Source organism: Bubalus kerabau, chromosome 19, assembly GCF_029407905.1.
Source record: "Bubalus kerabau isolate K-KA32 ecotype Philippines breed swamp buffalo chromosome 19, PCC_UOA_SB_1v2, whole genome shotgun sequence".
Taxonomy (NCBI): Eukaryota; Metazoa; Chordata; class Mammalia; order Artiodactyla; family Bovidae; genus Bubalus; species Bubalus kerabau.
In genome coordinates this window covers 46,407,264-46,422,917 of record NC_073642.1, presented here as the reverse complement: position 1 = coordinate 46,422,917, position 15,654 = coordinate 46,407,264, and the positions used below count along the sequence as shown (strand labels likewise).

Below are 15,654 nucleotides of genomic sequence, written 5' to 3'. Positions count from 1 at the left end.
TTGTGCAAATTCTTGCAGTTGGAAACAACTTGCAATTAAATGACCTTCATAGTTCTATTTATTTTTTATTTACTTTTTAAATATTTAGTTACTTATTTTGATTGCCTTAAGTCTTAGTTGTAGCACACGGGCTCAGTAGTTGCTCCGTAGCATATGGGATCTTAGTTACCCAACCAAGGACCAAACTTACGTTCCCTGAGTTAGGAGACAGATTCTTAACCACTGAACCACCAGGGAGGAAATCCCATTCATAGAGTACTGTTTTAAAGTCCTGTCACCGTGTCATGTCCCCTTTTTTCAGGAACACCGACTCTAGAAATGTGATGTAAAGTTACACAGCTATGCGGTGGAAGGACTAATATTTAAAATTCTGTATTTTTACTTAAACCATTACCCTCTTTTTTCACTTGCCCCTCCTCTCAATGTGCATTTTTTTCCTGAAATTGTCTTTATTGCAGTGTTTTTATTTTTCCTTTTCTCATATTTCCTCATTTTAAAAATATTTTATATGTGTATGCTTTTTATACAACCTCTTTTAAGTACTTTAAAAGTTAAGTGGAGGTATAAAGTATGTTCATTAACATTCAGAAAATTTTACTTATATTCCCTCTAGCCTTTTTTTTGTCTGTAGCAGATTACGTGATGTGTTTTCCCCAAAACATTATGTTCTAGGTTCTCTACAAAAAGTTTTTGAATGTAGACACTCTCAAGCAGAACTTTTCTTTCTGATCCCAGAATTCAATAAACTAAAAATAAGATTTTTTTTTTAGTTGGGAAGGCATATTTGAGATCATTGACATACTTAAAACCCTTTTATTTTATAGATGATAGAACTGAGACCAAAAATTGAATAATGTACCAGAAAGTATATTATCATGTCACTGTATAGTGACATGTATAGTGCTACCCATCATACCATGGTAATAATTTCTTTATTACTGCCTTAAGACTTTTGCTTTTTCCCTAAATTTAGCCATCATCTTCAGTCATGGTAAAAATTGTTAAGTTATTAGAATGCAGAGTTTTCTAATATATATTTTATGTTAGCTTCATTTCTACTTTTTCTGTCATTTTTTTCTGTTCCTTTGGTTTTTTTAAGAAGTTTTTGCTTGCATAATCTTTGTTTATGATAAAATAGAGATGACTTTACATATTTAAGACAATAAATAATCCAGTTTTAAGGTATTTGTTATTGAAGATCAAGCTCACTCCATTGACATTATTCTTTTACCCAGTCTAATCATAACTTGTTTGTGCTGCAAACACACTGAAAAACTTAATTGAGTAGATATTTGGTGAGTATCACTATGTCACTTAGATATTGAGTTATTTCATTGCCATTTAATTATTTAGCATGGATTCTAAATGAAATTAAAATCTATTCGTAGATTTTAAACAATGCTATAAGTTACTTATGGAATGCTTTGAATTTTGTCAGTATTTGCTATTGGAAGACAAAATATTGGGTTAAAGGATCGTGATATTCTCCCCCTTTTGTTTTTATTTTAGAGAGCAGCTGCTAGTTTGGTATCCAGAGAAGAAAACAAAAATGATAATGCTGATAAAACAGATAGAAGTACAGAACCTGAACAGTCTCATTCCAACACAAGCACTCTCACGGAGCGAGAACCTAGCTCTTCTAGTCTCTGTAGTATTGATGAAGAGCATCTCACAGACATTGAAATAGTTCGCCGAGTTTTTTCTTCTAAAAGAAGTAATGTAAACTTTGTCACAGAGATATTTCGTCAGGTAAAATATCTCAATATTTTTAATTTGTAATATAAACTTTTGCCTTTAATTTTGAATATACTGACTTTTAGCTATTTAGAATTTATTCTTCATGAAAAAATTTTTTAAAGTTCATATTTAGTTTATATAACTTACTACATCTAATCCTTGAATGTTTTCAGTTATTTTTTTAGTTTATGATAACTTTGGTTTAATAATTATCCCCCCAATATTTCTTCTGTTACCAGAATAATTTTCTTAGTGACTCACTTTATGGTTTGAAAGTTTTCTTCCTATAATTTATTAATAAGTTATAGTAAAGTTATTTATCTTTCACTCTAAAATTAATAAAAAATGATTTATGAATACAGAGTGTCTTTATCCTCCACGTGGAGGCTCGGTTTTGTCTTCTAAGGCATTCTGAAATTAAATTTGCTTAAGGCATATATTGTTTGGGGAATAAAATAAAGAAGAGGGAAGGGAAAATAATAAAAGCTATTTCACATAAAGATAGTTAAAAATTCCTAAGTGCACATTTTCAGTTACATAGAAATTTTATGGGAAAATAAACCTTTTGAAAACTAATCATTTGCTCTTAATAGCAAAGGTACTTAACTTTTACAGGTAAACATCATTGAGTTTTGTAGCTGAAGGGGATCATTCAAGTCTCACAGCAAGTAAGTGGTAGATCCTGGACTAAAAATCTGTTAGTGCTCTTTATTCTATGCTACACTGTCTTCACATGCCAGGGAGCTGTCCAGGCAAAGCAGATTTTCATCTCCTACATGTTTGTTGATATGTAAAAGAAAGCATGAGGCAGCATTAGCTTTGTCAGTCTAAGGTAAACAAACAAGTTGTAACATTTTGTCCAGCTTTGGCTGTGAGTTGCCAGCTTTAGGGTTTGGGTTGACAGAATATATGACAAGTGCAAAGGGAAAAGTATTTGACAAGTATGAGTGGACTACTTTGCTTATGGGAAAATATAAAGCTTATAGAACTATAAAGGTTTTCTAGTTCTTAAGTCAGTTTGAGTATGTCTGTTTTTGTAGGAATTTCTTCATTACATTTGTTTTTAAATGCATTCTCTTATAATCTTTTTAAATCTCTGGAGCATTTATATTCATGTTTTTCCTTGTCATTCCTGTTAGTATTTGTTCCTTGTTCGTTTTTTCTTGATGATTCTTAGCAGAGATTTGTCAGTTTTATTAGTCTTTGCAAAGAGTGAACTTTTGGCCTTGTTGATCCTCTGTGTTTTATGTTCATTTTCTCATTTGTTAATTTTGCTCCTTGTTATTTCTTTCTACTTTTCTTGATTTTATTTGATGGTTCTTTTGCTAGCTAATTTAATTAGTCTCACATTTTTTTCATATAAGCATTTTTGAGACTGTTTTACCTCTTAATGCTGTTTCAGCTACAGTCTACAAACTTTGTATGTGTATTATTCACTTCTAAATGTTTTCTAATTTTCATGTTAATACCTGCTTTGACCTGTGAGTTATTTAGGTGTCCATCTTCCAAACAAATAAGATTTTTCTAGTTTTCTTTTTTCTCACAGATTTCTAATGTGATTCTTTTTGGTCAGAGGATATAATTTGTGTAATTAGTATGTAGTCAGTCCTCATAAATGTCCTGTGTGTTTGAAGAGAATGTGTTCTTTTCTATGAAGTTCATGATTTTTAGTTTATTAAATCAAGCATTATTATTGTGTTGGTGAACTTTTCTGTATTCTTACCTAAAATTTTGGTCAGCTTTACCTCACAGTTATGGAGAAGGGTATATTAAAATCTTTTGTTCTGATGGTGATTTGCTTATTTTTTTCTTTGTAGTTCCATAAATTTTCCTTTGTATATTTTGAAGCTTTATAATTAAGTACATACATATTTATAATTTTATATCTTCTTGGTGAGTTAAACTTTTTGTATATGGACCTCTTAATCTGTAGAAATTATCTGTAGTAAAAAAGAAAACTTAATTTGCTTAAAATCTACCTATAATAGTCTATCTACTTTTAGTACATTAATACCACTTTTTATTAGAATTATCCTCATGTATATTTTTTAAATTCTTTAATTTTAAGTTCTTTTTATTACATTTTATATGTCTTGTAAATATGGTTAGATTTTAAAAAATCTTTGTGTTTTAATGGAATATTTATTATAATTACTGATATGTTTGGATTTATTGATATGATCTTATTTTGTTCTTTTTATTTTTCTTATGTCTGTATTTTTTATATTCCTCTTATTTTTTACTTTCTTTTTAATTGATGTTTTTTCATTCTGTATCCTCCTTCCTATCACATGGTTTGAAAGTTTTTTCTTTTCCTTTTCCTTTAGTGATAACTATCTAAATTTTAACAAACATACTTCACTTTCCAAATGTAAAGTTATTGTTTTTTTACCCTCTTCCTAATCAATACAAGGTTAATAGAACCCTATTATTCGGATTTCTCCCCAAATAATATATTGCTATTAACAAATAATTCAGTTCTATTTTGCATGTTTATATATTTAACTCCAGTATCATTATTATCTGTGTGTTCAGTTGATTTACAGTTTTTTTTATTCATCACTCCTTTTGATTATGATTTCTTCCTTTTCAGGTCTTTCATTTAGAATTACTTTGCTCTGCTTGAAATTCATCATTGAGAATTTACCTTCAGTTCAGTTCAGTCGCTCAGTCGTGTCCTACTCTGCGACCCCATGAATTGCAGCACGCCAGGCCTCCCTCTCCAACACCAACTCCCGGAGTTTACCCAACCTATGTCCATCGAGTCAGTGATGCCATCCAGCCATCTCATCCTCTGTCATCCCCTTCTCTTCCTGCCCCCAATCCCTCCGAGCTTCAGGGTCTTTTCCAACGAGTCAACTCTTTGCATGAGGTGGCCAAAGTGTTGGAGTTTCAGCTTCAGCATCAGTCCTTCCAATGAACACCCAGGACTGATCTCCTTTAGGATGGACTGGTTGGATCTTCTTGCAGTCCAAGGGACTCTCAAAAGTCTTCTCCAACACCACAGTTCAAAAACATCAATTTTTTGGCATTCAGCTTGCTTTATAGTCCAACTCTCACATCCATACATGACCCCTGGAAAAACCATAGCCTTGACTAGACAGACCTTTGTTGGCAAAGTAATGTCTCTGCTTTTGAATATGCTATCTAGGTTGGTCATAACTTTCCTTTCAAGGAGTAAGCTTAGTGGATGTCAAACACTTAAAAAGTTTTGCTCTGAGAATGCCTTTATTTTGCCCACATATTTTTTCCACTGCATATAAAATTCTAGATTGACAGTTATTTTCACCCAGTACATTTCAGATACTTTCCCACTTTGCTGGTTTACCATGTTACTGTTGACATGTCAGTCAGCAGTTGAACTGTTGATACTTTATAGGTCAGTTGTCTTTCTCTGGCTTTTAATACCTTTTTTTTTTTTTTTAAACTATTTGGCATTTTGTATTTTACTATGCCATATTTGGGACTTCCCTGATAGCTCCTGCAATGTAGGAGACTCCAGTTCAATTCCTGAATCAGGAAGATCCACTGGAGAATGGATAGGCTACCCACTCCAGTATTCTTGGGCTTCCTATGTGGCTCAGTTAGTAAAGAATCCACCTGCAATGTGGGAGACCTGGGTTTCATCCCTCGGTTGAGAAGAGCCCCTGGAGAAGGGAAAGGCTACCCCCTCCAGTATTCTGGCCTGGAGAATTCCATGGACTGTATAGTCCATGGGATTGCAAAGAGTTGAACACCACTGAGTGACTTCCACTTTCACTTTTCACTGTTCAGGTCTAGATTTCCTTTTATTCTTCAGGGGATACTTTGGGCATACTGTATTTATGGATTAGTATAATTTTACAGTTCTGGAAAATTTCCAGCCATCATTCTCTCTTTAAATATTGTCTCTGAACTTTTTTTTTTTTGCATTTCAAGATATGTGTTAAACCTTCCCACTTTATACATCTACTAATCTCACATATATATATTTTCAATCTCTTTGTCTCTCCATGCTACATTCTGGATACTTTCTTTCTAATTACACTGTTTCTGGAAGTTGGCCAGTCTGTCTGGTCAATTTTAGGTCTCTAGTTCATACCTTACTTTTTATGTATTGATCTGACTTTTTTTTTTTTTAATTATATTTTATTTTCTATTGACTGATTCTCCTGATATTCCTGAAGTCTTTAAAGGTCTGAGTCTGCCATATTTTGTTTCTGAATGTTCCTCCTCGTGGTGCTATATATTCTCTTGACATATTTTGTGATCAGAATTTTGATTCTGAACTTTTGCTACTTACGACTCTTTCTTGATTTGGTTTGTTAAAGGTTGATTGTTCCAGAGAGGAGATGCATTTACTGCATATAGATAGATGCAAGGAAACTCTTCAATCTCACATTAAACTAAACTCTTGAAGTTTAAGCCAGGCAGATAATATGAACGTACAAGTGTAAACCTGTATTAAGGCTAGCTTTTGGTTACAGTCTCTGAGGAGATGTCTGTTAACTACTTTGCCTCTATGTATGGGCAGTTTTCCTTGCAGACTTTTAAAGGGGTAGACTTTTAATGAGAACAAGGGCTCTGGAACATGCCCTAGATTATAGAACACTTCTTCCCTTCCCAGAATGTTTCTCTTGAGAATTTAAAATTCTTTAAAATCCCCTTTCTAAGGCCTGAGTCTGTCCCCTGAACGTCCCTCAGATCTTTAGATAACACTTCATAACCTGTACCAATATAGCAGGTTTGGGGTCATTTTTAGAATGTAGCTTGTCACATTAAAGAGAATGAATTTATCCCCACATGTTTTCATAATAGACATAGGTATTTGGAACCTTAAGGTAGACATATTTAATGATCAAAGTCCTGGGAAACAGGGCTTGGGAAAAATAAGAAATATTCAGAAAAAAACTGTAAGTTGCACAATACTGTATAACAAATACAGGCTACTCTAGGAGCCTGGTGGGCTGCAGGTAGTCACTGAGGGTCGGACGTGACTGTGCGATTTCACTTTCTCTTTTCACTTGCATGCACTGGAGAAGGAAATGGCAACCCACTCCAGTGTTCTTGCCTGGAGAATCCCAGGGACGGGGGAGCCTGGTGGGCTGCCGTCTATGGGGTTGCACAGTTGGACATGACTGAAGCGACTTAGTAGCAGCAGTTTTAAGTGATGGGACTGGATGCCATGATCTTTATTTTTTGAATGTTGAGTTTTAAGTCAGCTTTTTCACTCTCCTCTTTCACTTTCATCAAGAGACTCTTATAGGTCCCCTTTACTTTCTACCATAAGGGTAGTGTCATCTGCATATATGAGGTTATTGATGTTTCTCCCAGCAATCTTGATTCCAGCTTATGCTTCATCCAGCCGGGCATTTCACTGATGATATATATTCCTTTGGAATTCCAATTTTGGAAGTTTCCTATCATTCTTTCTTCCTTGCCCCTATAGATCCATAAAATCCAGAGTAATTGGTTCCACTCAAAATGAAACCACTTTATTGCTACACCTAAAACCTCTCTTGAGTTTGGACCTCATGTAAGTTTTTATTTTCAAATATTTCTCCCTACTTTTTGGCTCATCAGTGCATTTAAGAAGATAAAAGTTTTTTTTTAATGTATTACATTTTTTTTTCAGTTGTACGATTGCTTACCTAGTATCACACTCTTGGAAATAGAATTCCCCTTATTGGGTTTTTAATGATACTATTTATATTTTAATTTCTAGAAGTTAATATTTGGTTGTTTTTTAATATCTGTATAGTGATTTTTTTTCCAGTGGCTTATTTGTTCTATTTTCACTTTCTTAATATTAAAACATATTAAAATATTCACATTCCTTATTCCATTAATTCTAGTAACTTAGGTTTTTGCTGTTCTGGCCTTGTTTGTTGTTTGTTTATTTACTCTCATTTGTTTGTTTGGATTTTTATGTTCAGAGCTTACATTTCTTTGGAATCTTATGAAAATTACTTTAAAACCTGGGTTGAAGCATGTGTTCCTCCAGAAAAGATTTGCACTTGCTTCTCTCAGGTATGCAGGAGTCCTGTCAACCTTGGTTTACTTTACATTACAATTCTTTGCTTATGATTCTTCTCACTTTGCAATATTCAAAGTTAGGTGATAGCCAGCCTGCGAATATGAGTTTCCAGGGAAGACTGGTATTCCTTACTCAAAGTCAGCAGACAAGTTTCCTCACTGACTCTTCTCTGGAGTCAAGTTTTTTCTTCCTCTCCTAGCTCACCATTATTTTGAGGATGTACCCTTGATTGGTTTCACGTTTATATGGTCTCTCCGGTCCACACAGAGGGCATTAAAGCAAAGCTCTGAAGGCTGTCCAAGGCAGCACCCACCTGTTGCATTGCTTACTCACCCCTCTAGATCAATACTTGCATTTTGTTCTAGGCTCAGAATATCCTTACAAGCTGAGCCATTCATTGAAAAGGCATATTACTTTTTATGTGACAACTTTTAGGTGTTCTGTGCAAGTAGATTCTAGGGTATCTTTCTTACAATACTGCTGGAAACTGAAGTTCTCTGAGATGTTATTTTTATTGTAACAGCTGCTTTTTAAAAGTGGTTTTTAAGGCAAAACTTAAATAAAAATAGATTTTAGGATGGTGACTCCAATGAATCATTAATGTTTTGAAAGGAATCAATTTCTAAGATTAGATTGTAGTAGAAAAGCTATTTTTACTTGATTAATACTGATGATAAGTTTGCATAATGGAGAATCTGTGTAATAATTTCTTTTTTAATTTGAAGGCTCATATGTTTCATAGTGTGGTATAGACAGAAATATTTCATTAATTATTAGGTATATGGGCATATGATGATTTTTGCCCTTAGCAATCCCAGCTAGAGCACAAGTCCCTCTGTAGGTAAGTTTAGTAGAAATGTCTTATCTTTTCGTCTTTCAAATAATTTCATCCTCATAGCCGTTACACTTAACTGTTTCCCTGTCTTCAGCCTTCCTGTCTTTCCTTCCCACCTCCTCTTCTTGCCTGGCTACTCAACCTTTAAGATCATAGCTTAAATGTGAGTACACCAGAAAAGTCTTACATGACCACCCTCACCCATTCACCTGCCCACCCAGAAGCAGGTGTACACACATGTGTACATATGTACACACACACGTTCTCAATAAGGACCTCTTTTTAATGATGTTTTTGAAAACTATACTCACCTTCATAGTATCTCTCCTGAGTTTTAGAAATTTTTTAATGTTTGTTTAATTTTGATCTTTCTTATTACCCTCCATAAATACTTATCTTATTCATCATTGTAGCCATAGTGCCTGGCAGTGAGTTAGGCACCAAATAAATTTTGGTGAATTTGTTTAGTGAATTATCAAATTTGGTGAATTAATCAAGAAACTCAGTAACTGTTGAGTGCTGGGCACTTTGTTAGTGCTAGCTATGGGCTAACATGTATTTCTAGAAGCCAAGTCTTAAGATAATTTGTTACATAGGTGATAATTTTTTTTTTTTCCATTTATGTTTCTTCTTTTTTTTTTATTTTATTTTTAAATTTTACAATATTGTATTAGTTTTGCCAAACATCAAAATGAATCTGCCACAGGTATACCCGTGCTTCCCATCCTGAACCCTCCTCCCTCCTCCCTCCCCATACCCCAACTCTGGGTCATCCCAGTGCACCAGCCCCAAACATCCAGTATTGTGCATCGAACCTGGACTGGCGACTCATTTCATACATGATATTATACATGTTTCAATGCCATTCTCCCAAATCTCCCCACCCTCTCCCTCTCCCACAGAGTCCATAGGACTGATCTATACATCAGTGTCTCTTTTGCTGTCTCATACACAGGGTTATTGTTACCATCTTTCTAAATTCCATATATATGCATTAGTATACTGTATTGGTGTTTTTCTTTCTGGCTTACTTCACTCTGTATAATAGGTTCCAGTTTCATCCACCTCATTAGAACTAATTTTTTTTAGGGCCAGTTTAATGATTGTGAGTTCTAGCTCAGATGAGGGTATCTACAATGTTATGTGTCTTTAAAAGAAAAGTACAACTGTAAAGCGTAAATGCCCAGATTATTTGAAATGATAAAATTATTCTCCATATCCCTTCAGTTCAGTATAGAATAGGCATAATAACACTCTATTTTATAAATAAACCCATTCTTTGTGCTGTATGTTGTTAGTACTTGGAGGCTGCAGTGAGGAGCCACAGGTACTTTGATGTGAGTTAAATAAAACACATAAAGAGTTTAGCCTTTAAAAGCACCACAGATTTATTTATATGTAATTTAAAAATATATAAATGGGTGGCAGTAGGTGGCAAAGTATAACCTGGGGCTCCTGAGAAATCCCCAGAACCTTTTGAGGTTCATAAGGTCAAAACCTTTTTCACTCTTGCTCTCTCACAAGTGTACAGTGAAATTTTCCCCAGGATACCTGACATATGATATTGTATCTGATTGTGAGTGGTACTTCTTTGTAGAAAGATTAAGGTGCCAATATATGGATTTGACTTCCCTGGTGGCTCAGACGGTACAGCGTCTGCCTACAGTGTGGGAGACCTGGGTTCAGTCCCTGGGTCAGGAAGATCTCCTGGAGAAGGAAATGGTAACCCACTCCAGTATTCTTGTCTGGAAAACCCCATGGACGGAGGAGCCTGGTAGGCTACATACGTCCATGGGGTTGCAAAGAGTTGGACACGACTGAGCAACTTCACTCACTCATATGGATTTGAACGTTCTGGTCTGAGACAGCTGTTTTTCATTGTAAATGTATAAAATGACCCTCTAGTTTTTATGCATCAGATTTTTAGCCATGACTAAGATCAATCTTTCTTCAAGATCCTTTAGTGTGTAGGCAAAATCAGTATGGTGGCCTGTAAGGACAAATGTGATATGTATTCACTCTTGTCTTTAATAAATACATCCAGCCACTTGGAATATAGTGTGATAATTTTTGCAATAATGAAAATTGTAGCTCTGGGTCTAATATTTTTAAAATTAATAAGCTTTATTTTTATAGAACAGTGTTAGGTTCAAGGGCTTCCCTGGTGGCTCAGATGGTAAAGAGTCTGCCTGCAATGCAGGAGACCTGGGTTTGATCCCTGGATCGGGAAGATCCCCTGGAGAAGGAAATGGCAACCCACTCCAGTATTTTTGTATGGAAAATCCCATGGACCAAGGAGCCTGGTCAGCTACAAGGGTCGGACACGACTGAGTGACTTCTTTCTTTAGGTTCAAAACAAAAAGGAGCAGAAAATACAGAGACTTCTCATGCTAATTTTTACGTAAATTTTTCAGTATTTGAGAATAGAACTTTTAGAGATTGAGCTTTCTTTTTTTCCTTCTAATATTTTTAAGGAAGTCTGAACTGTTGCTTCAGTTGTAAAATAGTCTTAGAGCATGCAGTGATGATCAAAATTATGCCATTGACCATTAAACTGTCAGAACATGAGAATGAGAATTTGGGAATGGGTTTGTTAGATGGAGGAAAGTAGCAAGTAATGCAGTTTTCTAGGGAATCAATAATAGCAAGAAATAAAAGGATTACCAAACAACATGAAATACCCTATTGATATTACACATGAACTTTTCATCATTATTTTCTTGGCTGGTTTCAGTCAGATAAAGTAGTCTTTTGACCCCATGATTGTTATTAAATATTCATAGATAATTCTAGAGTAGAAAGTATCATGTTTTAGGTAAAGGTTTTGTGATTTTTACAGCTGAAATTCATAGATAATCATTATGAAACAAATACAAAAGAAAATCAAGTAAGTTGAATACCAGTTTTATTTATTAAAAAAATACAATGAAAATGTTAACACATAAGCACAAATATTGTAAGGGAAGAACTTGGAGTAGTGAGACTGAGTGCTTTTCTTCCTTTATAAGTATGAATTGTATAAAAGGGTTTTTTTTTTTCTGTGATGATTTTTTGTGTTAAGGAAAATGTTATCTTTGAACTTAAGATAACACTGAAAGGAAAGGATAACTGTAAGGTATTCCTTTAAACTTTCTAAATATTTTTGCCATATTGTTTAGCTTGTAAAATTTTAAGTGTGTAAAATGACAGAAGAAAACTCTTACCTTTTTAAACAATATGTTGTGAAAAGCTAAGTTGCCTTGTTACATAGTGTTTTTATTGCTTTTTAGAGTCATTTTTTAAAATTAAAATCTTTTTATCAAAATTTATTTTAATCTACAAAAATGTGATTTATTATGAAAAGTTGTATTTACATTAAACTTATAGGAGCACAGTTACAGGGAATATGTTCATTCTGAAATAGCACTATTGAAACAAATCTTTGCTCCTAGGGTTGGAAATCCATATCCACCTACCAAAAAGTATTTGTCTTAATGTATTTACAGATTATTTGGAAACAAAAGGGTTTGTTTGACAATGAGTTGTTTTACTTTAGCTCTTTAAGAATCATTTATATCTCACATTTTATTAAGATAGAAATGTATATTTTAGTAGTTTGCAGTAAAGTAAAAGGTGTCATTATATTCTCTCTTTTTTTCACTAGGCATTTTTATTACCAATTTGTGAAGCAGCAGCTATGAGAAAAGTGGTAAAAGTATATCAAGAATGGATCCAGCAAGAGGAAAAACCTTTGTTCATGCAAGAGCCTGAAGAAATTGTGATCTCTTCTTCAGACCTTCCATGCATTGACAATGTCACAGACCATGATATTTCAATGGAAGAAGGAGAAAAAAGAGAAGAGGTGAAAATAAGACTTATGTATTTTAGTATAAGTGTAATAGATAAGATTTTCACAGAAGTGTGGTGATATGGGATAGATGGGAAGGTAAAGATACTTTTCAGTATACAGTTGATCCTTGAACAACGTGAGTTTAAAATATGTGGGTCCATTTATATGAAGATCTATTTTGATAGTAAATATTACAGTACCACATAATCCATAGTTGGTTAAATCTGTCGATAATGGAGAAACTGTGGATATTGAGAGCCAACTATAAGTTATATGCAGATGTTTGACTGCTGAAAGGGTTGGTGCCCTCTACCCAATGTTGTTCAACAGTCAATTATATTTCACAGTTTAGATAATATGTTATCTCAGTACTCTATCCCAAAGCTCTTTGATGTCACAACTTTAAAAGAGCTTGTATTCTGATTCTTTCAGTCATTGTCTAGATCAAAATTGGATGGTATTACAAAAGGTATAATATTTTAAATTGTGGTGAGAATTCCCTGGTGGTCCAGTGGTTAGGACGTGGTGCTTTCACTGCTGGGGCCCAGATTCATCTTTGGTTGGGTAAGTAAGATCCTGCAAGCTGCACATCCCAGTCAAAACAAAACAGTGAGACTAAATCAAAATGGTTGCTGTAGTACATACACTGAAAATACTTTTATTTGGCTGTAGCTAAGAGTTGGTGGTTGAGAGTGATAAGAAATGTGAGATAGACAAGAACTAGACCCTGTTTAGTAACTTGTATGCTGTCATGATGGACTTTGATTACATTCTGGACACTGGAAAGATTATGAATAGAAAAATGGCATGGATAGTTACAAATCTCAGAAGGCTCATACCAAGCTTAGAATGGAAGATAGCTAGTGTCCTTGTCTGGAGGCAAGGACACTAGCTAGGAAGTACCAGGAGGAGATAATAGGCACCTGATAGAGGACAGTGGCAGTTGCAATGGAAATATAAGGGAGAAGACAGATTTATGAGCTCCTTTGATGGTGAAATCAAGTTTTGATGACTAATTATATGTGAGGAATGAGAAGGTGTCCCAAGCTTTTTCTTTTGCAACCAAGTTAGTTGCCATTCACACATGAACAGGAGTGAAAATAAGTGCAAGTGTGGTGATTATGTCCAAGGAGGCTATATTCGGATTGGTAGAAATGAGAACATGCTTGTATAAATTTACTTGTAAGTGTCTTGAGTTTGAGGTGCTTGTGGGTCATTCAGGAAGAACTGTTCAGAAGATACCTGATGGAGAAGTATGGAGCTTAAGAGAACAGTGTAGACTAGACCATGATATATTGTATTGGCTACTCGCACAAAGCTGAGTTACAATACTGCTTCTGGTAATGAAACAATAGTTTGATTAGACTAAATCTTCCATATATTAAAATTGTAAGTTCTAGGCAGAATACTAAAAAAAAAAAAAAATGAAGATACTAGATACTATTGAATGACCAAAAGCAGAAAGAAATTAGAAACTTAAAAAGAGAGAGAGAACAACATTGAGTGAAATTTCTGTTTAACTGAGGGAACTCCTTAATCAGCAGGACTTTCGACAGCCAACACTTTGGCAGAAAGCTGCAGTATTAATGGTTTGAAGTGTCAGTATTCGTCTATCTTTGGATAACAGGAATTTTATTTTTCTTAAGTAGGATAAATAGAAGCTGTTTTCTTTTATTTAAGTCATTTGGATTCTGGCATTTCCTTTAGAAGAGGATTTATCTTTTACAAAGCTATAAATAATATGATCCCATTCTTTTTAAGATTTATTTATTTACTTATTTGGCTGCGCTGGGACTTTCTCTAGTGGCAAGTCAGGGCAGGGGCTACTCTTTGTTTTTGGTGTGCAGGCTTCTCATTTCAGCAGCTTCTTGTCGCAGAGCACAGACTCTAGGCATACTGGCTCAGCAGTTACAGCTTGTGGGCTCAGAAATTGTGGTGCACAGGCTTAGTTGCTCTGCGTCATGTGGGATCATCCCAGACCAGAGATGGAACCTGTGTCCTCTGCACTGGCAGGCGGATTCTTAACCACTGCACCACCAGGGAAGCCCAAAACAGTCCCATTTTGAGTGTGTAAGTGTAAGAGGGGAGGTTTATACATTAGATAGGTAGAAAAATGTCTCCGTATCTGAAATAATACAATTTCTAACTGGTCCTGATGGATGATTTTTTTTTCCTTATATTTTTGTCAATGAGAACTTTTTTTTTACAGTGTACATATATGTTACGTTTGTAGTCAAATAGGATATCTTCTATTTTGAGATGTTTAACAGAGGGACCTAGTACTTTCCAGTTTACTTCTTGAACTTACTGACTTATCACAGCATTCTTAATTGATAAAGTATTAACTTGATATTTTGCTTCAGGAAAATGAGACCAATGTTGCTGATCATGTTCGAAATTCCACTTGGCCTAAAAATGGCACCTACCAAGATCTTCTTCATAATGCTTCTGAAGAAGCCATAGAACAAAACATACGAGCTGGTGCCCAGGCAGTTTTGCAGGTAGATCACTTTTTGTTTATTTTTATAAAATGAAATAAAAATCATTAACTATTTCAAATACATATTTCAGTATTTCAGTGTAATTTTTTAAATACAGTGAACCCACCACACACATTTATCAATTACTGTTATACCCTATTAATGTTGTTTTTTCCTTAACCTTAATATCATAATGTGTATTGATAAACATTGCATTTTTTTCCATACAGTTTTAAAATTTTTATAAATTGTGTCATGGTATACTGTCATCAGCAACTTTTTACATTATCCATTATGTTTTTGAGATTTCTTGTTGATACATAGCCATAGTTAATTCATTTAAAACTACTTTGTGGTATTATAATTTATGATTATTTTGCATTTTTCTTAATCATTTTTCAGTTGATGGTTTTTGTGTGTATGTGTTGATGGTTTTTTAAGTTGGTATTTTAAGATGGTTTCCAGTTTATCAGTATTCCAGATAATGCTGCATTGAACATTCTTATACATGTATTTTTGGGTACGTGTTGCACAATTTCCCTAGGATATATATGTATAAGTAGAATTGCTGGGTTGGAGCATTTGTATGTTATCAGTTTTACTTAACTATTAATTGCCAAATTGTTCTTCAGCATGATTATATTTTACATTCCCTTAGGAATGCTTATAAGTTCTTATTTCCTTGTCTCTTCCTCAGAACTTATATTGTCAGATTTTAATTTTTACTGCTCCTGTGTATATGAAATGTTATTCTTTT

General features: G+C 34.2%; 1 protein-coding gene across 12 annotated transcripts in view; it reads left to right on the top strand.

Annotated features, from left to right (window-relative positions):
• RALGAPA1 (Ral GTPase activating protein catalytic subunit alpha 1) overlaps positions 1 to 15,654 on the top strand; it is a 207,685-nt gene that overhangs the window by 58,005 nt on the left and 134,026 nt on the right. For 11 of the 12 annotated variants that reach the window (XR_008705596.1, XM_055556543.1, XM_055556538.1 and 8 more), the window contains exons 10-12: positions 1,510 to 1,749; positions 12,232 to 12,429; positions 14,781 to 14,918. Coding sequence is in view for 11 of the 12 variants with exons in the window: in XM_055556543.1 (XP_055412518.1) it covers positions 1,510 to 1,749; positions 12,232 to 12,429; positions 14,781 to 14,918 (576 nt within the window). In the remaining variant the exon portion in view is untranslated. Of the gene's footprint in view, positions 1 to 1,509; positions 1,750 to 2,352; positions 2,406 to 12,231; positions 12,430 to 14,780; positions 14,919 to 15,654 lie in introns of those variants that run through there. The other variant, XM_055556544.1, reaches the window with a different exon arrangement.